Below are 27,672 nucleotides of genomic sequence, written 5' to 3'. Positions count from 1 at the left end.
AGTCTTGTGGAATTTTTGGGCACAATTTGAGCAAAGTTGAATAAAAACGCAAGGCTATAGTGTTGTGAAATTAGTGGGCACAATTTGAGCGAAATTGGATAAAAACGCAAGGCTATAGTCTTGTGGATTGTTTGGCAAAATTTGAGCAAAATTGGATAAATACGCAAGGCTAAAGTCTTGGAGAATTTTTGGGCACAATTTGAGCAAAGTGGATAACAACGCACGGCTCGGTCTTTGAGAATTTTGTGGGAAAATTTGAGCAAAGTTGGATAAAAGCGCAAGGCTATAGTCTTGTGAAATTTGTGGGCACAATTTGAACAAAATATGATTAAAAAAATACGCAAGGCTATGGACTTTTTGTGAGCACAATTTGAGCAAATTTGGATAAAAACGCAAGGCTATAGTCTTGTGGAATTTTTGGGCACATTTTGAGCAGAATTTGATAAATACGCAAGGCTTGTGGAATTTTTGGGACAAATGTGAGCAAAATTGGATAAATACGCACGGCTAGTCTTGTTAAGTTTTTGGGACAGACTTGAGCAAAATTGGATAAAAACGCAAGGCTATAGTCTTGTGAAAATTGTGGGCACAATTTGAGCAAAGTTGGATAAAAACGCAAGGCTATACTAGTCTTGTGGAATTTTTGGTAAATTTGAGCAAAATTTGATAAAAACGCAAGGCTATAGTCTTGTGAAAATTGTGGGCACAATTTGAGCAAAGTTGGATGAAAATGCAAGGCTATACTAGTCTTGTGGAATTTTTGGTAAATTTGAGCAAAATTTGATAAAAACGCAAGGCTATAGTCTTGTGAAAATTGTGGGCACAATTTGAGCAAAGTTGGATGAAAACGCAAGGCTTTACTAGTCTTGTGGAATTTTTTGTAAATTTGAGCAAAATTTGATAAAAACGCAAGGCTATATATAGTCCTGTTTGACTTTGGGCACAATTTGAGCAGAATTTGATAAAAACGCAAGGCTATAGTCTTGTGTAACTTTTTGGCACAATTTTAGCCAAACTTGATAAAAACGCAAGGCTATAAATATATAGTCTTGTGGAATATTTGGGCACAGTTTCATCAAAAACACCTTGTATTTTTTTATTTTTGCAAAAATTTTGCAAAGGTTTATAAGTATACTATGCTTTTCGTTAAATATGCCATGTTGCACTTCGGGCAGATAAGATTGATAAATTTACAAGACGTTATTTTATACTATATATAGCCTTGTGATTTTTTGAAAAATGTTTGATAAATATGCAATATGTTGATGGTTGCGAGGCTGCAACAGGTGTCAGCCCTCCACTCTGTTGAGCTTGAATCTCCCTGGGTTCGTTCATTAAGGTCTTGCTTACGAACTGGCTTTGGTGCTGTGTCATGGTTGACAATCGTTCCTTTGTAGATGATGCCACCTCGCAGTTGGTTCACATGTAAAAAAAACAAAGGAAATATTCTTGCATTAGTCTTGTTTTAATAATCTGATTGAACAGAGTATGATTGTAGGGCAATCTTATAGTTAAGTAGACCTATACAAGCAATATATTTCAGTTTCAAATTTTGCCTATTCATCCTGGTAAGGTTCGTCTAAAACAGGGCTACCACGTGAAGGTCCCAGGATACCAGCCCCACACGAGTTCCAGAGTCATCAGGGCCATTGCACCGCCCGAGGGCGGGTCCGGTCCGCCGTCCCAGAAGGAGGGACAGTCCCCTACTGTACTATCGCGGTCCCTAGTTGGAAAGAACTAGGGACTACTTCCGTTGGTCAACCATTTGTGATAACACCGGCACCATCCTAACAGATGAGGAGCCCGAATGCACCTTTAAGATCAACCACCCAGTGGCCCGAGCCGGAAGTAGGACCCCACATGCCACGTGCACGTGTCCAGGTCCCTTTAGTCTTATTCGCAAATCGTTCGTGCTGTACCATTTCGATCCGCAGGTACCACCATTTATTTCGATCCACAGGCACCACCAATTTATTCGATCCGTACGCACCACTCGTTCCGCAGGCACCACCAAGTTAGCGCAAAAAAAACGCGTATATGCTTGTTTGCTTGCAATGGTGTACTTAGGTACAAGATGCCAACTGTATAGTGAGCTACCAAAACAACCCACTACATGTAAAGCATCAAATATCAACACATGTAAAGCTCAGTTCATACTTCCTGCGAATGCGAAGTGAGTTGAGCAGATTTGAACTGCTATGAATTATTTGCGACTGCAACAATTGCTTCGCATTTGCACGAAGTATGAACCGGGCTCCACTCATCTAAAAAGAATATCTTACTTTTGTTCATTGATGATCCACAGATGAGCTGCTCAGATGTCTTGATGATACTGATGTTTGCCCAAGGCAGTTGATCTCCTTTATACCCTGCAGCCTTCAAGGCGTCGGTAGGGGAGACTCCATCCGTACTTTGTTTCTGGCCCTGAAAGGTCAAGTTAACGGATATAATTATTAAGTTGTAAGTCAATATTTTGTCATCAAAACTCTTGCATGGGTAATTTAGACCACCTCTTTATATAATAATAACAATAATGGTGGCTTCTTATAGCACTCAGGTCTATCACGCAGTGACGCTCATGGCGCTTCAACATTATTACCCCTGTTTACTGGGCCTTAAATCATTCCTTAAACCATCTCAGCTCCCTGGGGAGTATACAGTCTGTGCCCCCAAATATGTAAGCTAATCAATGTCAAGAAACAACTCTGCCCTCACAGGTACCCGTTTACCCCTGGGTGGAGCGAAGCTTATGGTGACATGAATAACCACCTAGATACTTCTTTGTGTATCTTGCACGGGCATGTCCCTGTGGTGATACAATTTTCACCCATTAAAAGAGGGACAGAAAGTAGCAGAAATAATGCACCCCTTATCCCCCTTTTGCCATATCCCCAGTTACAGGACTTTTGTTGTTTGTTTGTTATACCAACGTGGCAGACAAGACAGGCTACACTATAGTTTCTCATTGTATTTGGATATTTGGCTAAATGGAAATTAAAGCATTCTGGGATTTCTACACTATACCCTGGCAGATTATTTATCTGCTGTGGCCAACGGCCGGAGTTCTGCGATTCATGCTCGGTGCCTTATGCATATTTTCTCACAAGACAACAAGAAATCCAAGTGTTAGACTGTTTTGCTAACTTTCCTTTTGTCAAGTCAAGGTTTTATTGGTCAATTATAATTTCAAATGCAAACCCTCAAATGTGCAAGATAATTTGGGTGGAATACTGACCTAAAGAGGTTTTGATTGGGGAGTGGGGATGAATCAGATATCCCCCCCAGCCCAGATTAAATCAGAAGTACTATTTATTAAAGGAACACGTTGCCTTGGATCGGTCGAGTTGGTCTTTGAAAAACGTTTGTAACCGTTTTTTATAAAATGCATATGGGTAGAAAGATGTTGTAAAAGTAGAATACAATGATCCACACAAACATGCCTCGAAATTGCGTGGTTTTCCTTTTACCTCGTCGACTAACACGTCAGCCATTTATGGGGGTCAAAATTTTGACTCCCATAAATGGCCGACGGTGATAGTTCGCACAGTAGAAGGAAAACCACGCAATTTCGAGGCAAACTTGTGTGGATCATTGTATGCTACTTTTAAAACATCTTTTCAACCATATGCATTATATAAAAAACGGTAAAAACGCTTTTGTTTTGACCAACTCGTCCGATCCAAGGCAACGTGTTCCTTTAAGACTACCAGCACCATGTAGCCACTATTATAAATAAAAAAAAGGAGTACTAGGTCTAGTAGTTTAATATATGCCTAGAATTGACAAATTCAAGAGCTTTCCACCAGTTTTATCAAACGCGTGCCATCAATTATTTGAGACTTAAAATGCATGGCAATGGAAGGTGATCAGCCTTTTTAGCTAGATGAATTTACTCTGTGTGATAGTTCTATTGAATGTGGAGCTCCATTTACCAACACATCCTTCAAAAGCCAACAAAAACAATCGTTCAGAATTATGTATTACCTTTTAAGTTATAGGCCTTTACCATATTCAGATCATTATGAGCTTGTTACTGGTGACCTTTTGACATCTTCATAATGGTGGCTGACGAACACTACAAAAAAAGGACAAAATAAGTTTGCATATAAAAATTTAAAAATTACAAGAGGTAAGTTCGGCAGTTTTATCGAATTTGGGCCTAGAGTTTAAAAAATCACAAGAGACACGTCCAGCAGTTTAAGCAGATCTGGGCCTCACATTGAAAAATCACTAGGGGTAAGTCTAGCATTTTTATTGAATTTAGGCCTTAAAATTGAAAAAATCACAAGGGGCAAGTCCAGCAGTTTAAGCCAAATTGGACCTAAAATTAAAACAATCACAAGATGTAAGTCAAGCAGCTTTTTCCAATTTTGGCATTCAACTTGAAAAAGTCACAAGGAGTTTTAGCAAATTTTGGCCTAGAATTGACAAATCGGAGGGCTTAGTCCAGCAGTTTTTTCAAATTTTATGCCAAAAAAAAAAAGAATTATCATGGGGCAAGTAGCGCAATTTTATTAAATTTATGCCATTACATGTTTGAGGCTTAAAATGCATGACATTGGACGTTGTATAGCCTTTTTAGCTAGATGAATATAATCTGGATGCTAGTTCTATTGGATGTGAAGCTCCATTTACCAACTCATCCTTCAAAAGCCAACAAAAACAATTGTTAAGAATTATTTATTTACCTTCTTAGGTATAGGCCTACATCATATTCAGATCAATATGAGCTTGTAACTGGGGACCTCTTGACGTCTTCATGACACTACAAAGAAAAACATTTAAAAGAACAAAATAAGTTTGCATCTAAAATTTTTAAAAATAGCAAGGGGTATAAAGTCCAGCAGGTTTATTGAATTTTAGCCTCAAATTAATCACTCACAAGTGGTGAGTCCAGCAGTTTTATCAAATTTGGCATAAAATTTAAAAATCACAAGGAGTAAGACTAGCAGTTTTAGCCAATTTGAGCCCAAAAACTAAAATTCACAGGGGCAAGGTCCAGCAAATTTATCAAATTTATGTCTAAAACTGAAAAAAATAATCAAACTTGTGCCATTGACTGTTTGAGGCTTAATAGAACACAATGCCTTGGATAAGGCAAATGTGCCATGTAATTGCATGGTTTCCCTTTCACTCTGCGAACTAATACGGTCAGGCTTTTTGTGGAGTCAAGTTTTTGACTAAAAGGTCGACCGTGTTAGGTCGCAAAGAGGAAAACCATGCAACTTTAAGGCATATTTGTGTGGATCATTGTATTCTACTTTAAAACATCTTTCTGACCAGAAAATGTCCCGATAATTTGTTGAGGGGGGGGGGGGGGTTGCCATGTTAAAACCAGATAGCATCAGGAATATAGATGTATAAATATTACCTGCCTGTGTTACCAGAGTACCAAATCCTACTAGCATTATGAAATTACATTAAGTGTGTGGGATGGGATAAAGTCACCTGGAAGTGGTATTTTTATTTTGACAAAAATTAATTTAAGCTTTGTCACTGAAATATGTGTTTTGATGAGTGGAATATGGATAAACAATTAACTAAGGTTTAAAAAAATTACTGTCCCTGTTATTTACAAATTTGAAAATAAGCCCGACCCGAGAGGGCGCTGTTTGTGACGTCAATCGAGGCGCGGTGAATCGCATGCAGTGCCAACACAAGATAGTGACGCTTGGCGCAAGCTAAAAACATGCCCTAAATGTTTAAACAATACCTGATTTTTTTTAAAGAAAAGAACTTTTCCTTTTCTCTTCATGTCAAAATGTGTAGTGTCTTCACGACAGCTCAAAGGGTTTGCGTCAACTAGACTTGCAAACTTACATCTTTAGTTGTTTTTCTGCATCCAACAGAAATACACCTGGTCGACATTGACGGAAAAATGACACGTACAAACTCCCGACTAGGACTTGAATGTACTTGAACGTGTGTCCGATTGAGGCATAGTCTGCCTCAATTGACATAACAAAGGGGTAGGCGAAGTCACCCCCCACACAACTTTTTGTTTTGTTTTTAACATTTAAATCATTGAAAACAATTACTCAAAAAATTATTTAATTGTTCAGAAATATATACTCAAATGTTTGAAAAAAATTATATTTTAAGGTTTGGACTTTAAGTTTTGGTTGTGTAGTATTTAGTACAAAGGAAACTTTAGTTGTTGATGGCTAATGGTCGTAAAACTTTAACATATCAACGTCGATTTTAAAAACATAGCATTTCGAGGCCCAAAATATTAGTCCCCTATAGGCTCACAGGGGAGCCTTGATAGTTTCGAAACCCCCCCCCCCCCCACCACCCCCGCAATGGGTCAACTTGTACCACCGCTGCTTACTCGCCGACAGTTAGTTTTGCGCATGTGCAAAATTGTTGAAGAGCCATTGCGATCTTCGACCGATTAAAAGCCAAGATGGAAAACTAAACATGAATATATGCGACCAAGTTAGTTACGATGGTGGGATTTTGAGTCAAACTGATCCTTCAAAACCTACGCAACGTGAATTTTCTTGATGAGAAATAGACCTCACATGTACAACTAATGCATTCCACTCAAAATTGAGAGAGAGCAAACCCTTTGAAAACAATTCCCTGTTTATTTTTGTAACACATGACAACGCTCCGGTGAAGCATTTTTATCAAGAGTAATGCACACAAGCAATGGGCAATTGTCGCTTTTTGTGACGTAAAACATGTGGGCACTGTGAAAGCGAAATAGTCGGCCACATCAGAAAAAGGAAAGGGAATCCCACTGTTTTTGATTAATCAAGAGGGTTTACTGCTTTGTAAACGGAATGATTTGATAGAATAATACCTTTCCTCTACAACAAACATTGTTTTAAATATCAGGGAAATTCAATTTGACTCACAAACGCCAACAAAACTCACCGTTGATGTCCGATTTGGTCTCGATTTTAAGTCATAGAAACATGCACAAAACAGCAACGGGGTCACTGCTATGAATAATTCATCTCAGGTTGAACTTTCTGAAAATTTTACGCATGCGCACAACTGTTTGGCACTTGGCACTCGATGCAGAGCTCTGAACAGCGATGGTACACAAGTCAACTCCACCCAAGCCAACTCGAACCCAAAATATTGTACCAAAGTCAACTCGTACCCAAGTCAACTCGTACCCAGGTCAACTCGTACCATATAACGTTCATTGTACATGCCGAAACGGAGAATTTCCGTGCAGCGTTTTTTATCCTTGTACCCTTTTGTGCCTTTGTTATTTTTTAATTTTATTGTCTGGATCCCCTTTAGATAGTGATTGTTTTTGCTTTTTGGTTATCCGCAGGCTTGTTGGTTGTGTAGTCATTTTTTTTTTGCCTATTCTTTAGACTTTGTATGTACTGTTTTCCTGGAAATAAATGAATAAAATCTACTTTTTATAGCAATAAAATGTTTGATGTTAAAAACAGACTGGATTAAAGAAATAGCTAGGCATAGGCCTAAAAATATGGTTTCTTATAATGTTTTACCGTAGTATTATTTCAATGTTTTAAACAGTCAGCCTGTAATTCCTGCTTTAATGTTCCTCTCTTTTCTGCTTTAAAAAGCCACAACATCATTGCATGCCTTGCTTCATTTTTAACATTTTAGTTTTTCATTTTTGTAATGCTTTCCTGCTTGTATTTGATTATTAATATTTGTATATTTATCATTTAGCCCTTTCGGATAATCTTCCGGTCGTCGCCACCAATTTATCCGCCGTTAATTAACTCCAAAACCACTGAATTTTTTGATTGAAAACATCCTCAGGTGCAAAAAAAAAAACAGGCCGGAAGTTGGTGGCGAGGTCGTAAAATTTTTCTGCACTTTCATTCGTATTTTGTTAACCTGGGACTTTTTAATTACTTAAGTAAAATACGAATCTTGACAAAGTTGGTCTATTTTGTAACTTGACTTGACTTGTATGCTTGAAAGCATTCTTGGTTGTATTTTATTATAAATAATTCGTAACATTTACTTAGCACAATCCGTACTTGTTTTGTTAAACCTGCAGTGTTTTACCATCTATAGTAAAATACTAAGACATATTTTGATTGAGAGTAAGTGTTCTGCTCGTCTATTGTTTTTACTTGGCTTGTAAAGTTGTATTTACTTGAACGCTTTCTAGGTTGTATTTGATTATAAATAATCAGCATGGCGCCCGGACACTATTTGTTGAGCGGACACTATTTGTCACGTAATCCGTGCCAAATAGTGTCCGGGGTCTACCGCGCATGCTCAGCGGACACTTATTGCCAGCGGACAGTTTTTGTCATGACACCGGACCTCGAGGTTTTTAAAATCGGCGCCCATGGAAAACCCAACAGTAAAAGTAAAGATTTTTCATTAAAAAAAACACATTTTCAAATAAAATACTGCACCAAGGTAATGAGAAACTCACCAGTCGTATTTTGAAATGCCTCTTGCCCGGATCTGTTTCGATTAAAACGGAGAAATTTATCGAAAAGAATGGAGTGGAAACTGGAGTTCTTGTCGACGTCGTGAAATTTTCTTGAAAAAGGAAGAAAAGCGCTAGCTGGTGTCCCCACTGCATGTTCTTGCAATGTTTACCTGTCACGTGGTCAGCTACACTGGTACCCTGTCTAAAGCTTGACGTCACAACTATGCTGCATATACTCATGATTATTCAGCAGTGGACAATTTAATTAGCATAAAGAAAACCTTACATGGTATAACGAGTAATGGGGAGCTGTTTGTAGTATAATAATAAACAGTGCGAGAAACGGGTCCTTCTGAAGTGACGAAGATTTCGAGAAAGAAGTAATTTTCCACGAATTCGATTTTGGTCTCGAAATCAAACATCTGAAAGCGCACAACTTTGAGTGACAATTAAGGGTGTTGTTTTCTTCAAATAACATAACATAAGCTCTATAAAATTGGGCCCCGGCTGTGGACACGGCCGAATGGATAGTATAATCATGGTATAGTTAAATGAATTAGGTTGAAAGCATCAGATTCATAATATTTTGTAGGCTTATAGGGCCCAAGAAAAGTGATTGAGACCCTATCAGTGTAACAATTTTGCCCAAGAGGGTTTGTTGACTTCCAACTTAGTTTAAAAGTTGTAACTATAAATACTAAATAGTTAACTTGCGGGTAAAACAAGGATCTCAAGTTGAGGGAGTTTTGGCTCTGAGAAGTGGCGCACTAGGCGTCTTCGTGATCAGACAAATACACTCTGCTCGTCCAAGAGGGTTTGTTGACTTCCAATTTAGTTTTAAAGTTGTAACTATATATACTAAATAGTTAACTTGCGGGTAAAACAAGGATCTCAAGTTGAGGGAGTGTTGGCTCTGAGAAGTGGCGCACTAGGCGTCTTCGTGATCAGACAAATACACTCTGCTCGTCCTCAAAATGTAGGGGAGACTTCTCGACGGGCCCTGGGACTTCCAATATCAAATTTAACACAGTATTTAAGTTAAAGAGTAAATGGATATATTGTCCCTTACTGTATGCTATGGAGTTTTATTATATGGTTCCGGTAGTTGATCAACCATTCACCACTGAAGGACACCCAAAGTTCAACTTTGGTAGTTAGGTTGAGTCAAGTCCAAAAGAGATGTTGCCCTTGGCACAGAAACACTCATTACAAAAGGTGATTGAAATCAATGTCCTCCCACAGCGCTTGGTAACCGGAGCATAATGGAATAGATTATCGTACAATTACTGCCTATCGACAACAGTTACCATGGTGAAAGATCTTGCATTGTTGGGTGAAGTTTGTCCGTACTTTTGTGTAAAATAATGAGGGCGGTAAAAATAACGCCCCCCCCCAAAAAAAAAAAAAAAAAAAAAAGTCAATGGATGAGTGCCGTGACGTCAAAATATCAACAGATCGTGTTTATTAATAATGGAAGTCAACTTGAAAGTGGTGTGGCGTTGCATATCTAATTAAAGTGTTGACACACACGATGGAAACGGGACGTTTCCAACTGGGGTCTTTATCAAAGGAAACAAGTGGACAAAACAGTACAGACAGTCAAAATATAATTTATCACTCTGAATAATCGTTGTCAAATTTTGTAATCGTATACAGATCGCGTCTGTAAACAAGTGCACTTGGTTACGGATAATGCTTTTGTAGGTGAAACTGCGACAACTGGCGGCAACCATACATAATTTTAGGTCACGTCTCGTCCTGAGCCTCTACTCTCGGCACCAGGACTGTATGCTACTGGCTCAACATTGTGTGGGAGTAATGCTGGATGGTGGTTGACTGTTGTCTACAAATTTGATAAAGGTGAGTTTACAGCTTCGGAAAGGAATTCTCAATTAACCGTGCTTTAAAACCATTCTCATGACAAAATAAGCAAGACTAAGAGCAATGGATGTTCCTTGCTCTATGATTAAAGGCACTGGACGAAGTCACATCCTGAAATACAAAACCAAGTGTTTGAAAAGGGGAGAAGTGTCATTTCGCAATTGTTGATTTGCATTCATCGATATCACAAAGTATAATTAAACGAAATTGATCCCTGGTTTACAGCTTCTGAACGGAATTCACTGAAAACTGGGAACCCGATATAAGGGGAGACTCCGTGTGGTTTATTTTTAGGTGAAATTTGATCTACAATGTATTGCGATTTGTAAACGAAAATCCAAAACTGCACACACACACACGCACATTCTATAAACAAGGACCTCTTGTTCAACTTTGTTGTGAGGCAATTGCAGAGCAGATTTCAAGGAGGCGGAACAACTTTAGAAGTTTTCGAAGCTCCTGATTTCGATACATATTTCAAGGTACGATTTAATAAAGGGCTCAATCGACGGGTGGTTTGGTGAATGGCCTCAGTAAAGGTATTGGTGATTGCGAATATTTGGAGCATGTTGAATGATTTGTTGTAGAGCACTGGTATGTTAATCCATAGAAGTACCCACCATGGTCAATCCATGTCCTTGTTCAAATCCTGCTCTAGTCAAATTTTTCTTTTTTCGACCCCCAAAAAATTGCTACTGTGGTAAAATTGCACATAGAGGTATTTATTCAGACTGAACTCTTTCAAAGACCAGACTCCCCACAGAACTCCGTGTGAAGGTGTGGATGGTATGTTGTCTTTATTTTAAAAAAAATTGCAAATACGTAACTCTGCTACGGTAGAAACGTGAGGACACTGTCCTTTGCATTTTATACACAGGAGCCATAAGTAGACTGAGTAGAATAATCAATTTCAAAATTTTAGGGTTTTTTTTCGTTGTCATCAAACACTTCATAGTATTTCATTGAGATAAACTGAATATCTTCCTACAAGTTTCTCCTTGAAATCTTTTTTTTCCCGTGACAATATGACTGGATTTACAGCATGTAATTCTTATTCACAATGTGTGACTGAATATAACACAAATATTTGTCATTTTTTGGCAGGAAACACACGGTGTCGCCTTACGTACCTGACCCCAGCAAAATCTATCAGAAAACACTTGGAATTTGAACAAGTGCTCGCTTGGCAAACCCTGATCAAACAAAGAGCGTCCAAGTGACGGGCTTCCATAACCCGACAACCAGCTGGCGGCACTCGCCAAGTTTGACCAGAAAATACTTCATCATGACCGAGCAAGTCGAACAAAAACCACGGCGGAAAACCTCGGTGTATACGGCACCGATGGATATAGCCACCGGGCTTCCACCGGGCCACGACCATGGAGAGACCCGCTCCCGTAAGGTGTCCTTTGGTAGCACCGGCAGGCCCAGGAACGTCTCGGTGGGGAGCATGGATGGTGATTATCGGACCCGTAAGCAGAGCTTCGGCAATGACCAGGACTACCGCAACCGGAAAATATCCTTCTCTCGCCGCGTGCTCTCCGTGGACGAACGGGGTTGGGGTACGGACGGCTCGGCGACTGGCCGGGGGACAACTCGACCGAACACCTACAAGATGGACCCAGAGAGGCCATTCAGAGATAAACCGGTCAAACAAGTCATCGAGAATGTTCTTCAGGACTTGGAGAAGGTCAGGTACGACAGCCCGGTCTTGATGGCCGCGAAGGCGCGAAACATCAGCGATTCTGTCAAGCAGCGAGTGAAACTTCTCGGGTTCGACCGCTACAAACTCGTCTGTGTCGTCTGCTTGGGACAGAAGAGCGGTCAGGAAGTGCAAGACGTGGGGAGATGTCTGTGGGATTCGGCAAAGGATGGTTTTGTGTCCGTCGTGTATGAGAACCCAACTCTGTTTGCTGTGGTTAGTCTTTATGCCGTTTACCAAGAGTAATGCTGAAAGTGACTTGATCGGTCTTCCAAAAGGTGGTCACCAAGCACCGTGTATATAAGAAAAGGTAGTTTCGCGTCCTTTTTCGGTGTAGCAGGAGATTCCGTCACCCGGGAGACGCTGTCACCCAAACGTAGACTTGACAAGTCCCGTGCTCGTGCGAGATGTCCCGAAGCATATCTGCCGTCAAAATGATTGTTGTTCCAAGAATGGCACAGGTTGGGGGACTCAGGTTAGGGGAGTTTCTGTGACTGAAAATAAAAGGACTCTCACGAACGGCGAACTGTGTACCAACTACTGTACTTCTGATTTGAAACATCTTTCTCCAGCCCATGTTATTTTTGGGACGGGTAGATTTCCCTGGGATACCGGACCAAGAAAATCAAATGGTGTGACATTTGTCAGTGTATATTTCAGTATGGAGATACAAAGGTTTTTGAAAAGTACACAAACAAATTAAAGATGGTTGAAACTGGAATCGATTTCATGCACGCAGTTCTCAATTATATTTACTTAGCTATTTAAAGGCACTTGACACCGTTTGTTATTACTCAAAATAATGTAATTGCTAACGAACAATGCACAGAAAAAAACCCAAACTCAAACAAAAAATTTATATTTTTTGAAATCATCATAATTTTAATTCATTATAATGAACGACCAGATGCCATTAAAATCACATGGACATGAGTAAACAACAATTATACTCAGAATGTGGGCCAAGAACTTAAAGTAAAAATTAACAATTATTCCTTTTTTTCCGAATGGGAAAGTCTTTCTTTAGGGGTTCTCTTTTAAAATAATCATTCCAGACCACTTACGGATAAAAAACTTCATGCATTTTCGAGTTGTAAATTTCACCAAAGCTTTCTTACTTATACAAGATTTGTTTTCCCAAAAATGATTGATGGAAAAATTGGTTTAGCATTTTCATAAACTGTTCACCTGCAGTTTTATAACAATAACCACTTTGCATGCTTCTAAATTTTCAATAAAAAAAAGCTGGATCGGCAAAAACGAACAATATGATCTGACGAAAGACTTATTATAAAATTGCTTAAGAAACATGTAAAGTAGGCTGCAACCAAATCAAGTGACTTTAGCTAGGATATGGCTGTGGCTGCAGCAACAATGCCGGCTTCAAAGTTCTGGCCCTAGCCGCTTCCATTAAAGGCACAGGACATGTTGTGGTAATTGTTCAAAGACCAGTCTTCTCGTTTGGTGTATCTCAACATTATGCACAAAATAACAAACCTGTGAAAATTTGAACTCAATTGGTCGTCAAAGTTGCAAGAGATAGTAAAAATCACATTTGTTGCACAAATTTGTGTGCTTTCAGATGCCAAATGGCTTCAGACATGAGGTTTTTCAATATTCAAGTGAGAAATTACCTCTTTCTCAAAAACTATGTTACTTAATGCTTTATACTATCAACAGCTCTCCATTGCTCGTTATCAAGTAAGTTTCATGCAACAATTATTTTGAGTAATTACCAATAGTGTCCAGCCCTTTTAACTCAGATTACGGCCTAAGCTTTGGTGAACATTCACAAAGTTCTGCGCAAAAGCAACCCACTCCGAGCCAAAATGCCACATCATCCAGGCAAAACTGCTTGGCAATCTAATTTTGTTCAGCAATAATTTGTAAAAGCTTTGCATCTATAACTTACAGGTAGGCCCTTTACTCATACAGGAAAATAACTGTCCCTACTTCAGACAAAAGTAATTACTTAACAGTTTTGGGGGAAAAAACAGAAGATCACAAAGAATCTTCCAATTTAAAAGCAATGGGCACCCCTTTATGCAGTTCTTAGATTAGTTTTCCATATAGTTATTTTTATTCAGTTTAATAATCTAAGAAAATGCAGGACTTGGAAAGAATTTGGCAACAAGCAAAAAACTTTCAGTAGTGGGGGAGGGGGGGGGGGGTTAAAATTAGAATTATATTTGATATATAGACACCTTCATAGAAAACCTTGGAATCATTTAACCCTGCAGGTCTTCATGACACAAAGCTGTCAGCAAACAATTCTGCTTAGCAAACTCTGAGTGGGGCACCAGTTCCAACATTATAAATTGTTTTGACTTGGGCTGGTTACCAGTTTCTTTTAAGCATGGTTCGTCTGTGCTTAGCAAGTTTTTATGCATATTAATCAGTCTCTTGAAATTTCTTGGTATCAAAAAGATGTCTCTGGCGTCACTTGAAAACCATAACATGATCTGCGCGCATACCACCGGGCAAAAACCTTTGTGTTTTGGCAGCCAGCTAGAAAGTACACGCAATCATACCATGACTACGTGTCTTTTTGCCCGGCGAAACATGACGTGTACAATGTTTTGTCAACAGAGGGCGGTTTGAATGTAAACATAGGTCACATCGTCTATAGTTTGCGTGCGAGTGTGAGTGTGCAATACCACAAAAACATACTGCTTCAATAAATTAAAGTTTGCTCACTACTTCTGTGCATGTTTCTCTCTGATGAAACAGAAAAGACTTGTGTTACAATTACTGTTACTTTGCAATATAATTACAGTCTTTTACAATTACCAATAGTGTCCAGAGTCTTTAAGCTACCTGTAGAAGCTACAGTCGTCAAAACTTAGGATTTGTATTAAGTTCTTATATTACAGTCGGAACCCGAATTTCCCTAAGACGTTATGAAGTTAACGATGCCAACAGGGCATACATGGAGCAACGATCGATCGGTTTCAACATTTTGCATTTCATGAAGTGCTTCCAAAGCTCAATTTAAAAAACCAAATCAAATGATAGGAACACAAACACCTGAAATAATAGCTTTTTTTAAATTATAAAATTTAAAACAAAATGTGAGTGATTTATTGAACCCTTTATTTGTTAGATTAATTTTGTGTGGCACAGCGTGTTTCCAGCCATACGTACTGTGACGTACACTTTTGATTGGTCTGTAGTGATGTGGGTGCAGCTGACAAACATCACCTCGGACCATCAAAACACAGATATTGAAAGCTAACTTTCGGTCGCCACATGTGTATTATGTACATGTACATGATGTACTTGTTTGTAATAATGGTAAGTAGGATGTGACTGCGTATCTCCATGTAAAATGAATGTAGGTGAAAGGTGATTATGGACTCGAAGTGTAACGGTTCAGGCTATGGTGGTATCAGAGCATAATCGGTCACAGCGAATGCTGCCCTCTAGAGGCAGTTTGCAGTGTGACTCTGTGACATCTTTGATCACAAGGAAAAAGGAGGTGTAGCGTTTTATATATTTACAGAGAGATTTACGTTCGGGGTGACCGGTTGAAATGTTCTATTCGTTTCCGTCTTCTTTTTCTCTTAGGAGAAAGTTGGCAGCGAGAGCCGTATCCTTTTCACAGGCAAAGAACGCTTGTATAACGAGTTCTTCAGAAAATCCAAGCTCTTTGAGCTAAAACGAAAAAAAGAAAGAAGGAAAACAAAAACCGACATGAGAAAATTGATTTGGATAGTTATTATTCTTGACCGGGATCTTTCAAGTTGCTACAAGCAAGACGACTGATGATATTCTAAGGTTTTGAGAAAATATTTTACTTTAAAACCCTACAATAAAGTTTACAATCGCAAAATCAAAAAAGTCATTGACACTAAATAAAGTCTTTTAAGAAAAATTAAATTGACTATAACACATAATTTTGTTTAAACAAACTGAGTGGGTGTTTTTAAATTTGCAATACAAAAACAGTTGTTGTCCCCTATAAACAAATAAGGGGTTAAGTTAGAAAACCCTACATTTGAAACTTGGTAGGTTAACCAGGGCTCAATGTCAAGAAACCTAAGCAGGCGTTAGGTGAGTAAAGTGCTATAGACCCACAATTGGGTCTATAAAATGTATTACATTGGCAAGGTTTTTTGATAGAATTTCAGCATTCACTTTGTGTTTTAGTTTCAAAATATTTAATAAGAATATTCTACATGATTATGTCATATCAGGGAAAGTGTGTAAATCATTGAGGAAGACACTTAAAATCGCATAAAGACCTTACCCCCCCCTCTCCAAAAGGGGGAATTCGGGGAGTTTCGCACAGAAACTGCTTTGGTAAAAAGCAGGGAGTATTTGTGTGTGTACACTTGGAATGTTCAGTGCAAGGAGGGGTGCTTTTTTTCAGCAGAGTTGCTTGCGCTTGGGCATTGTAATTGCAATTCTGCTGAGCCCTTGTGTACAAAACATTGTGCTGTCGAGATCCAGCAATGGCCGTGCGACCCCAGGCAGGGTGCAGCACTTGCCCGCTTAGAACGGTCCATTTCAGAAATGAAAGTCACTTACGTTATCCACAGCTTGTCTGTCCTGTTGAGTTAACGTGATATAATGCACCCCATGGGCGGGCGCTTCACCTCCTGCTACGCCCTCAACCTGCCTTGGTGCCTCTACTCCCGTTGACCCACCCCCAGGCTGCCCCGCTGTCTGTCCACTCGGCTGGACACCACCCAGCGGGAGAGTGCCCGCTTGGCCACCGATACCACCCCCAGATTGGGCTCCTTCATTCATCAAAGCTATGAACTGCTCCTGATTTTTGTTTATCAACTGGGTACGAAAAATAAAACATCGTCAGAAATCAGTGAAAGGGTCTTGCTCCAAGAAAACCAAGTGTCAAAAACTGGTTTCGAACGTAAAGCATTCGCTTGTGGATGAAGTTTTTGGCCATGACATGAATCCCTTATCACTATGAATAAAATAAGAAGGGATTGCTTATAATGCCTAACTCTGAGAAAACCAGTAGAGGTTTCACAGAACTCGGGAAGTACCGAGTATACAGTGCTAACACAGAGTGAGAATCCTTACCTCCAAGAGTTCGGGGTTGCTTAGTTGTAATTGCTGTAAGACAGTATCAAGCATGGTAGGGTTGGCCTGGACTGCTTGCCGCATTTGATTAAACACTGGATTGTTCTGAAGGAAACTCAAGGGATTCTCTGCAGAAAAAAAAAAAATATAAACAATTTCTTGAGGTATTGACCAATTAGTCATGGAGGGCAAGACAATACACAAAACAGTCTGGAATTCTGCGCCCAATTCCATGGCTCGGCTAACCTCAGAATTCTGCGCGTACAGCTTATAGACTCACATGCTTTGCAGGACACTATCAAGTGCATAGTTCTGTAGAGGCTGCAGTATGAACTACGGCCATGGGGTGCGCAAATGTTGCCAACATTTGCAAATGTTCGCCAACAATTTCAAGTGGAATGAATTGTACACCACAATAAATGGATGTAAGTACATAACCACATGATATCCTATCACAGCCTGCCATAGTTTATCTAACATTCATAAATACCTCAAGACAGTTTAGCTTTTCCTATTGATGGAGAGCGCGTCACGTGGGCGTGTTTAAACGGTTGATTATGACCAGCTGGAGCTGTTTTTAACCTGTTGTTTTCAGATACGTTTAGATGCATACTACGCGCTAGTCTTGGTGCAAGAGGTTTCTTGTTCAGGTGATGCGGGCGCTGTTGGTGAGTTGGCCGTGCTGTGTCTAAAGGAAAAACGACAAAAGTCTTGTACGTCTTGTCGCTACCCTTTTATTCCCCTTATTTAACCCACAATGTATGGTATTGAATGGTCAAAAGAGTTAGCAGTCCAACTGTTCACCAAAAAGTGAACCAAAGTTTTATTTCTGCAAATGTCATCGAAGGAGTTCGACTGTAGTTACCTTCAGTTGGCTGTTGCATTTCAGGAAGTTGCTGTTGCATATCGGGGACTTGCGTTTGAGGAATTCCCTGCCAAGGAAAAAAACAGTATGATAATAATTGATTTATAGAGCGCCTTTACAAGCCTGAAAGTGCTGAACAGTAAAACAATAGGTAAAAGCATAATACAATTTAAGTGAAATGGGCAAATATAAGGCAAAAGCATATAGTTATGGTAATAAACACACTTAAAAATATCTAAGGATTCCGGATGGCAGATGCTCACAGGAAAACTAACATGCTAAGTAAGACCATGCCACAAGTGTCAAGACAAGGATTAAAAACCACCAGCACTTGAACGATAGCAAAATATTGCCTCCTATCTTGAAACTCACACTGGAAGTCTTTTTTTTCCCCTTTTTTTTTGAGGAACTATACTATTCCCAATCATAAGCTTTTCTGACTTACCGTCAGTAGGTATTCCATAGCTCGGTCAGGGTTGTTGAAGCTGGCATGGAGGGCAGCCTCCACCTTGTGTCTCTCGTATCCCAAAAGCACGATTTGTTCCACCATCGATTTGTATTCATCACCGGTAACTAGCATGGACTCTGCCGTATTCACTGAAGCCATGGGCTCATCACCGGTAGTCGTCATTGTGGTAGAAGAGGAACTTTAAGAAATAGAAGAAGTCAAGAATTATAAATGATGCAAAGATGCAAAGAGAACGAGGCCTTTTTTCTAGCCTTCTGCCATGGCCTTCGTGGCTATCCCAATTAACTCAAAGGGGAGACCACTTGACGAGTCAAGGGCCATTTTATGAACATGCATTATTCATTACTTGTTTCCAAAGTGTCGAACGATACCAATCAAAACTCAGACTTTCCAAAAAACGTTTTATAAACAAATCAAAGGTTGATGATTGTCGTTTCCCCAGGCAGTGTGCATAATTTGTTCTTTTATGCTGACCAGCTGACCCCGGTCGTTTCTAAAAACAGAAGAAATCGCAATCAGGTTGTAAAAGGCTGTGTCACTCCGTTCGTGGTCTCCCATTTCCAGTCGCTTGGAAAAGCAGCTCTCTGAGGCTGTCCAAGCCACGAAAACCTTGACAAAAGGCTAGGCTTTGGTGAGGAACACAAGTTCCACTACACTAATGCCAGAATTCACCAAATCTACGCCATCTCTGACATCACAACTTTTAATATCGGAGATCAGCAAGAGTTTACTTATTTTTTATTAACTTTTTTTGTTATGCAAGTTCGCCCAAAACAAGGCTAAAAACCACTCTAGGTTAAGGGCTACAAGAAAGAAAACATTGAAATAAAGTAACTCAGTGGAGCTGAAGGTAGGAATTGTATTCCTCTTAAAAGATGGCAGATCATAGGATGAAGGGAAACATGCACTAGGCAGGGAGTTCCTAAGAGATGCAGTACGAGGGAAAAAGCTACTGGAGTAGCTCTTTCTACTGGAGTAGCTCTTTGTTAGGCCCCCAACTGTCTGTGCATCAAAGTCAGTGTAAACAAAATATGAACCGAAGCCAAACTGAGAAATCAAAGCGCCAGATATACACACCTTGTGGTAGTGGCTGGTGCATTATCTTTCTTTTCCTCTGGAGGTTTCTCTGTGGGTTTTGTTTCTGTTGCTGTGGTGGGTGAGGGGGTTGAGGCAGGGGCTGCAGCGGGTGTCTCTGGCTTTGCAGGTTCTGCGGACTTGGCTGCTGCCTTCGGCTGGAAAGAGAATCACTCAATGAGTCATTTGTTGGAAATATTGGTCATGGAGAAAAGAGCCAAAACATGTCAACAGGGGTGAAATTTGCACAACAAAATTGTTTTGAAATTTCAATGCCCTAGTATATTTTATTTGATATTGGCAACTTCCTTTAGCTAGTTTTTATTGTTGTAAAGTGCGCGAGAGCATTTTTAATGGATTTGGCGCTACATAAATGTTTTTTATTATTATTTATTATTCCTTTCTGATAAAATAACATAAAAAAGGGTTAAACTTGATAACATTGTGAGAAACTGCTTTCTCTGAAGTATCGTAGTTTCTGAGAAAGAAGTTATTTCTCACTTAATATTTGAATTGATTTTTAGACCTCAGCTGAGGTCTAGAATTCAAGCATCTGAAAACAAACAACTTGTGCGACAAGGGTATTTTTTCTTCAATTACTTTCTTCCAACTTCGACAACCAATTCAGTTTATACTTTCACAGGTTTGTTATTTTATGCATATGTTGAGCTACACCAGAAGACTTGTCTTTGACAACTAGCAAAGGTGTCCAGTGCCTTTAAGTTGACTGTACTTACCTTTGTCAGCATCACCACAACGAAACTCTTGTCATCAATCTTGTACTCACTGATTGGATTGTCATCATTCAGGATTTTACCTGCAGGCAAAAATAGAATTTTAAAAACATTGTAGTTCTGTATATATTTTGGTTTGCGGTAAAAATCACCATGTGTGTATTTACTTGCCAGGTAGAGTTTGTTCTTAAAAAACTATCTTTCTTTATTCTACTACCGCGGAGTAGATTTATCGGGTGTTCTGGAGACTTCGGGAGACTTCGGGAGACTTCTCAGTTCTGAAAAGAACTGTCCTGCTTTTTAACTACCACCCGGGCAGAAGGTATAGAAAATTGGCTTGGACTACTACTTTAGCTTAAATTGGATTGTAATTAACTGTACTACCGCGGAGTCGGTTCTTGGATTGGTCTCAACGTTTCGACAAGCTTGCTCTAGTCATCGTCAGAGACTGACTGGTTTGTAGTTCAGGTTTGTTTTCCATTCGCCCGTTGGACGCGTTAGCAACAATTTTGAGTTACCCACAATTTCACTGGCTGACACGAAATAATACACATGATTGTTTAAGTTTGCAGAAGATTCAATTTGTACGCAATCTTATCCCCTTATTTCTGCCCTTAATTACAAACTTGACAAATAAACTCTTGTTGGGAATTTACCAACAAAGGCCTAGTCCTAATTTATTGTGAGAATTTCTTTGACCCGACTGGCAGGCCGTCAAGTAAAGAAAGGGTTTTGACTTGCCTGCCACTATTTTAAACTGCATTTGGCGACTAGGCGGCCCCTAAATTCGAACCTTGCTAAAACATTACCTGCATAAATGAGTTTCTGCCCCGTCGCTGGGAACTCTTTGTTCGTTTCAGCCTCAATTTTTTCCTTGAGAGACTTGACCTGATGACAAGAAGGAGCAGAAATTTAATAAACTTAAACAAGAGTATTGTTTTTTTATACTCAAAAAGTGTCTTGACAAATTCAATGCTAGTCAACTCTCCCCCAAGCAAAGTCGCCCCCTCTTAAAGTTGCCCTGCTCACAAAGTCACCCTCCGTCAAAGTTGTAAGCGATGTAAAGCCACAAAGTGCAGAGAGTCTGTTGAATGCTTAGGCTCTAGACTTTGGGAGGTGCTCTCGCTCTAATCTGCAAACAAATTATTACTTCATACATATTTGTTTAACCTAGCATCGATGTGTATTTTTAAAAGCACTGTATGCCAAGTACTTTCCCCAAGTTCTGTGAAAAAAAGCCCACAGGCAAATCACTTAAGTAAGATTTGAACCCACCATAAGCTTGGGCAGTTTTGATTTTTGGATCCATAAATTGAGAAATATTTTCTCAATGATGCTTCAAATTTAAGTGTTTAAATTGATTCATTACACATTGAAGATCAAATCCATGTTCTTCGTAAGTGGTAAAAAATGGGCAAATCTGATCACTTGTATAAATTGAACATTGTAATCATGCTAATAAATATTAATATTTATATGATCCTGACAGTACTAATCGGATGTGTCGTAACTCAAGTCCAGTCTTCGACCGTCGGAGGATGGAGGGTTATGTCATGATTATTGCAACAAGACAGTTGGCTCAACTCAAAACACCGTCTGCGTAAACTTTCCATATTTTGCCACCACCACCACTTCACCCATTTTTACAAAATAAAAAGGAACATCTCCCATTTGTTTTTGTTGAGTAAATTAAGAAGATCCAGTTGTATTTATATAAAAAAATGGTGGCAGGGTACTGAATAATTTTGTTCCTTTTCTACATACAAAGTATTAAGCGGATAACCTTCTGCCACCACTTTTTCACAACAAATTTTTACAAAAAAGGATATCTCGATTTTTGGTTGAGCTCGACTCCCTTGACTTGAGACAAGAGTTGAGACATGTGATTTGTGAGAATATCGGATCGGATGGCGCCATACGGAAACTTTTCCTATTAGACTATGCCAATATTTTATATTACACATCTCAAATTATATTAACAATAATAATTAAATAAGTAGTAAACATTTGTTGATTAGTCAACAACTGACAAGGGAGCAGTCACCGCCGAGTGCATGCAGTCATTTATTTATACCAAAATGTCCGTAAATTGGGCAAAACAACGTAAAGATGATAAATACCGTTAAAGAGTCGTCGATGTCCACCTTGAATGTCTTCTGCTGCAGCGTCTTCAGTGTAATAAGCATCTTGACCGGTTACCGTTAAACGGCTGCATCCAATATGGGGAGAAAATATGGTTTTTCTTTCTCTGGAAATGCCTTTTCAATCACACGATCATGACCAAGTGATTTCTAATGAGAAATATACACGATGCATTGATGAACGGTGCTTTGTGTACGGAAGCCAGGGGACTGGGTACCATACATAGTCGGTGTATGGGATGCCTTTTTTCAACACAATATGACGTCACGACGTCATATTCATCCGCACTAAGCATGCATAAAGGCACAGGGACTATTTTAGGTCCAGTTATTTTACAAAAAAGTCCAAAATCGAAAAAATAGAAACACAAAAAAACAAAAATAAACACTGCGGAAGGCTCCAGGAAAGCACACATTTGCTTATCACAATTTTTCTTTTTAGCTTAGATAAGAAATTTGCTAAGCAGCTGGTGTATCTGGTTCAAATCCTGGATGGGTTAAAACTGTTCCTTTTTATTCTTTAAAACGGCCGGATCTTCTTTATATTAGTCAGAAAATTGCTGGGTTCTGCAATTATGATGGCTTTCCGTTTAGTCATTTGCAAATTTTTTGTGGGAGAGGTGATGGGGCATGCTCTATAACAGTGGCTTTAGGCTCATTTGGGTTGTCCCAGGTTCGAATCCTGGACAGGTTGAAATGTTTCTTATTTAAATCCCGAAAATGACGGATTTCCTTTACTATAGCTCAACATTCCCTCCATATACAAATGAACCCAGTGTTGAGGTCTCAAGACCAGTTTTATGGTTTCCCCCTCGGACCTCAGGGCTCCTCAGCCTCTGATAATCGGGTGTCGACTACAAAACTGGCACAATATGCTCACACATTTTCCTCTCAAATATTTTAGACTTTAGGCCTGAAGCCTGTTATTAGGCATCTGAAAACACACATATTTTTGCAACAAGGGTGTTTTTTTCTTATGAGTCTCTTGCAACTTTGATGACCATTAAGTGTCCAAATTTTCACAGGTTTGTTATTTAATGCATAATGTTGGGATACACCAAGTAAGAAAACTGGTCTTTGACTTACCAAAAGGTGTCCAATGCCTTTATCTCAAAAGCGGATAAAACATGCATTCATAATTAGTTACCTGGATCCAAGAAATTTCAAGCGATCATAAAAACTCACACATCCAGTGTTTGCTTAGAAAATAGTACTTGTTTATGGTAAGCTCAATCAATATTAATATAATGGTGAAATCAGTACAATAACTCTTACAAATTCTAAGCCTACAGCCCGGTTTATACTTCCTGCGAATGCGAACCTGAATTTAACGTCACATTTCGTTGTGAATTCGAAAGAGAGTTGAGCCTAGCTCACTGCTGCAAATTATTCATTGCGAATTTGTGCTGTCAACATTCGTATCGCATTCGCATTCGCAGGAAGAATGAACCGGGCTTACATAAGACAATACCAGAGAAACAGAGGACCCCTTGGCTAAAATTGTGCACTTAACAACGGGCCCGAGGCTATAAGGACAATTTCATAAAGCTCTTGAATTACATTACAAAGAATTTTTTTTAAATAATGCAACAAATATATATGTATTATTTCAGTAAAACAATATTACAAAATTTGTCTATAAGACCCTGAACTGGTACTGTTATCAATTGTCAACTGTTTGTTCAATAAATAGTAGCTCATAATGCTAATTGGTAATGTGACACATACGTCCTGATCAACGCTTACAGAAACAGGTCAGAGGTTAAAACAAGAGTGCATTGTATTATTTTCGAGTTGTAACCCATTCCGCTTTTTAAAATAAAATAGAAACAAATCTTTACGGAATATTGCCAGACAGCCACTTTATGGTTAACAGCACCAGGCCTGATGCTCCATTTTTGAAAGGGCAAGGGCACCAAGGCATTTTCACCTTGGTAAGGGTACCTTATAAGGAAATTGTTATTTTCTACTGGAGCATTTCAAGGGCACCAATTCAATGACCAGTGGGCATGGAGGCAATCGCCTCCGTTGCCTCCGTGAAGTATCAGGCCTGCCTTATATACTATAAAGTGGACTTGGGTCTTGCATATTGTGTGTGTGCCACGGTATGACGCCTCAATGCAACGTGTGCAGACTCACATGATATCCATCCATACGCAAGGTGCCATAGCTGGGAAGAGCTTAATGAATTAACAGGGCCCAATAGCATGCCTTTGCTTATGGCCAAATTCTGCACTTACCATCACCAGTCTCTGCTTACTTTGCAAGCAACAAATTTCTGCGCTAGCTGTTAGCGAAAAATGCCTAGTGGAGTAAGGACAAGCACAAGCAAAAAATACCTGCTAACCTTTGGAATATGCTTGACAAAAGAGCAGAGTACTTGAAAGTGCCCCAAGATTTGTCAGGAAGAACCCTATTTTATCTAGAAATCAGCATCCAGAGTGAAGACATGCCTCGAGTTGTCTTCAGTCATCACATGAGCCCGTTGGTATTCAGAAACTCTCTTCTCAAAGAAATTTGACTTCCCTTCTAGTGAGATGTTCTCCATGAAGTCAAACGGATTTGCGGTTTTGAACATCTACCAGAAATCAAGACAGAAAGAGCACAAGCGATGTTGGTGACACAAACCATTTGTAGGAACTGACAAAACACTAAAGAGGCTTCATTTGCATTGAACATTTTTTCCATGACAACTTACAATGACATTCTACGGTCGCTGTAACTAAGAACCCTACTCGCATTGAATGAAGATGTATGTAAGATGATTTACCAGTAGATGTTTCAGCCTCATTAAAGTTTTTGAGAAAAACAGTGAAAATCACAGAGCAATGTTTCCTGTTGTACATGCTAAACTTTTCATGAAATATCATTCTTATTTCATAAAAAAAAACGCTTTTTATAGCCCAAAGCGCCCAATTCGAAGGCAACACGTCTCTTTACAAGTGAGCGCACATAGGGTGTCATGGCCGAGTGGTTTACAGCGTTGAATTCAAATTCTGGAGTTAAAGGGTGGGTTCAAACCCCGGTCATGACATTTGTGTCCTTGAGCAAGATACTTATAATTGCCTCTCTTCACGAAGGGGTTTAAATGGGTACCTGCAAGGGTAGAGGTTGATATTGTGTATGAAAAAGCCACTGGCCATCACAATGCTCTGGGCTGTATACTCTTAGGGAGCTGAGAAAGACTAAAGGATTGTTATTGGCCCAATGACAAGGGCACTACTGAAGCGCATTGAGACGGTATTATTATTAGTATTATTATGACATTAACCTTGCTGCAGCCGAGCTCTGTCAGAAGCCTATCTGCAACGAACTCAATGTACTCCATCATCAGCTGCGCATTCATCCCAATCAGACTCAGCGGCAAGGCTTCGTTGAAGAAGTCCTTCTCAATGCCTACAGCCTCCACGATGATCTCTACGATTCTAGCTTCCCGTGGTTTTTGGACCAGGTAGGTGAAGAGGTGGCTGGCGAACTCACAGTGGAGGCCTTCATCGCGGCTGATGAGCTCATTGGAGAACGTCAGCCCCGGCATCAGACCCCTTGAAACAATGCGTAAAATTGTTTTAAGCATTTCATAGAGTCATATAGAACAAGGTAATGGTCTGACAGTTCGACCCTAGCAGAGTTTTTCTCGAAGGCTAAAGGACAACGCAACAAACATGAACAGGTAACTTAGTTTTGGGCCTACCTCTTTTTCAACCAGAAGATGGCAGCAAACGACCCAGAGAAAAATATCCCCTCAACCGCTGTAAAGGCCACAAGTCTCTCTGCAAAAGAAGCTTCCTTCGACTGAATCCATTTCAAAGCCCAATCTGCCTTCTTCTTGATGCACGGCACTGTCAAAATCAATTGAGGAAAACAGAAAATTTTCATTTGGGAAGCAATCATCTTTATTATAACACCCCATACAAATACTCTGCCTTTTCATTGGTTTAGAGCGCGTCACATGATATGTCTTAGTTTTACTAGACGGCGGCCTTGTGACAGTGCGTCGTTTGCGATGTGAAAAGTCGTCAGGCGTGCAGTACCCAGACGTCTCTTTACCAACCTTGAACCCTATCAGTTGTGCATCTGTGTATCTGAAACGCGCACACAAACATTACGTGTACGAAGATGATAAATAGTCTGTTGGGAATGGGGTGTTATAAAACAAATATTGACTGCTTTAACTCGTGCTATGGTTAAAACTTCCACTCCCTGGGTGATCTCCGGACTGTTTCATTTTCCCTCAGCGCACCGGGATCACCTCGAAGCAGCCAATATTTGTATACTAGCATCTGAGAAGCTGAATAGCGAAAGACACAACTACGTGTTTGAACAGAAGGCATGAAAAGGAGCCTTAGGCAGCCTGTCCCATCAAACCTACTATGAACACAGAGCCTGGCCAGAGATCGAAAGAGATTGATATTTCCATTGGGAAGAAAACCGGAGCACCTGGAGAAAAACCAAAGCACAAACATCATTTCCTTAGCCGAGATTCAAACCAGGGCCACATTGGGGAGAGCTAAGCGGTTTACGCACAAGCCACCTACACCACCTAGTAAGTAGTGGATAGTCTTATATTAAAATACAGGAAATTCACGTCAATACAGTGCACCCTCTACTGTTAGCAAAGGTGAGGCCACTTTCAGTGTATCATGGGCAAAAGGAATCTTTACATTAACACATCGCACTGCAGTTGTTTGTTGCGTGGATTGCATAAAGACAAAGCAGCAAGTTCACAGTTTCCTCTTGTTTAAGCTTTGTTTTAAAAAAACTTTTATTTCATTCAAAATTAAAGTGTGTTATGACACTACATGATATCTTTCTGAAGACGGTTTTATCTACAAAATACTCACTTGTTTCTATAGCGTTGAACAAGCGCATCTTCTCAGAGTGGTCCTGTATGTAACTGTCGATGAGCAAACTATACATCTCAGAGTGAATGTTCTGTAAACAAACAAACAAAACAAATAAACAACAAAGCAATCAGCATGGCACTACATCATGGTCAAATAGTATTCATAAATACCCCAGACAGTTTCGCTATTCCTATTGGTGGAGAACACCTCACAGGGGTGTTTAAACGGCTGATAAAGACATAGCTGGAGGGGGGCCAGCTGGCTTCATATATGCTGATTTACCTACGTAGAATGCAACGCAATATGTGCATAAAACCAACCAAGCGCGCACAAAACACAATTTTAAACAGTTTTTGAAATCGTACAAACTCTGAAAAATCGATAAGGAAACAGATTGTCACAGATTGTCTATGGTTGTATCATTTGTTTAGCTTTTTATGGCCATTTATGAATGGGAATAAAAGAGAAGTGACTCGGTCTTAAAAGGCCTTTTAAAAGACTGCAGGGTCGAGGCCTTTATCCACAGC

The 27,672-nt window shown here is 39.6% G+C and overlaps 3 protein-coding genes and 1 long non-coding RNA gene across 8 annotated transcripts in view; 1 reads left to right on the top strand and 3 right to left on the bottom strand.

Annotated features, from left to right (window-relative positions):
* Positions 1–2,306: 2,306 nt before the first annotated feature.
* On the bottom strand, positions 2,307–8,492 carry LOC139945772 (uncharacterized). The gene is made up of 4 exons (XR_011787176.1): positions 8,390–8,492; positions 4,689–4,765; positions 3,985–4,075; positions 2,307–2,424 (listed from the first exon to the last, which is right to left on the bottom strand). It is a non-coding gene; the product is annotated as an uncharacterized lncRNA (long non-coding RNA).
* A 1,385-nt stretch (positions 8,493–9,877) lies between these two features.
* LOC139945771 (dynein light chain Tctex-type protein 2B-like) lies at positions 9,878–12,449 on the top strand. The gene is made up of 2 exons (XM_071943187.1): positions 9,878–10,249; positions 11,375–12,449. The coding sequence occupies exon 2, from the start codon at positions 11,556–11,558 to the stop codon at positions 12,216–12,218; it is 663 nt and encodes a 220-aa protein (XP_071799288.1). The 5' UTR covers positions 9,878–10,249; positions 11,375–11,555; the 3' UTR covers positions 12,219–12,449.
* Positions 12,450–15,030: 2,581 nt separating this feature from the next.
* Positions 15,031–22,481, bottom strand: LOC139945770 (UV excision repair protein RAD23 homolog A-like). Its single transcript, XM_071943186.1, has 9 exons — positions 22,281–22,481; positions 20,970–21,048; positions 20,164–20,243; positions 19,430–19,584; positions 18,329–18,530; positions 17,884–17,950; positions 17,019–17,146; positions 16,503–16,760; positions 15,031–15,626 (listed from the first exon to the last, which is right to left on the bottom strand). The coding sequence occupies exons 1-9, from the start codon at positions 22,344–22,346 to the stop codon at positions 15,510–15,512; spliced, it is 1,152 nt and encodes a 383-aa protein (XP_071799287.1). The 5' UTR covers positions 22,347–22,481; the 3' UTR covers positions 15,031–15,509.
* Positions 22,482–22,584: 103 nt separating this feature from the next.
* LOC139945769 (ribonucleoside-diphosphate reductase subunit M2 B-like) overlaps positions 22,585–27,672 on the bottom strand; it is a 67,267-nt gene continuing 62,179 nt past the window's right edge. For all 5 annotated transcript variants that reach the window (XM_071943182.1, XM_071943181.1, XM_071943180.1 and 2 more), the window contains 4 exons: positions 27,143–27,233; positions 25,993–26,140; positions 25,573–25,843; positions 22,585–24,879 (listed from right to left, as the gene is read on the bottom strand). In XM_071943182.1, the coding sequence (XP_071799283.1) occupies positions 24,724–24,879; positions 25,573–25,843; positions 25,993–26,140; positions 27,143–27,233 (666 nt within the window). In that variant the 3' untranslated portion in view covers positions 22,585–24,723. The remainder of the gene's footprint in view (positions 24,880–25,572; positions 25,844–25,992; positions 26,141–27,142; positions 27,234–27,672) is intronic.

The sequence above is a fragment of the Asterias amurensis genome, chromosome 13 (genome assembly GCF_032118995.1).
Source record: "Asterias amurensis chromosome 13, ASM3211899v1".
Lineage (NCBI taxonomy): Eukaryota > Metazoa > Echinodermata > Asteroidea > Forcipulatida > Asteriidae > Asterias > Asterias amurensis.
Note: the sequence above shows the minus strand (reverse complement) of the source record. Positions and strands in the feature narration are given on the sequence as shown.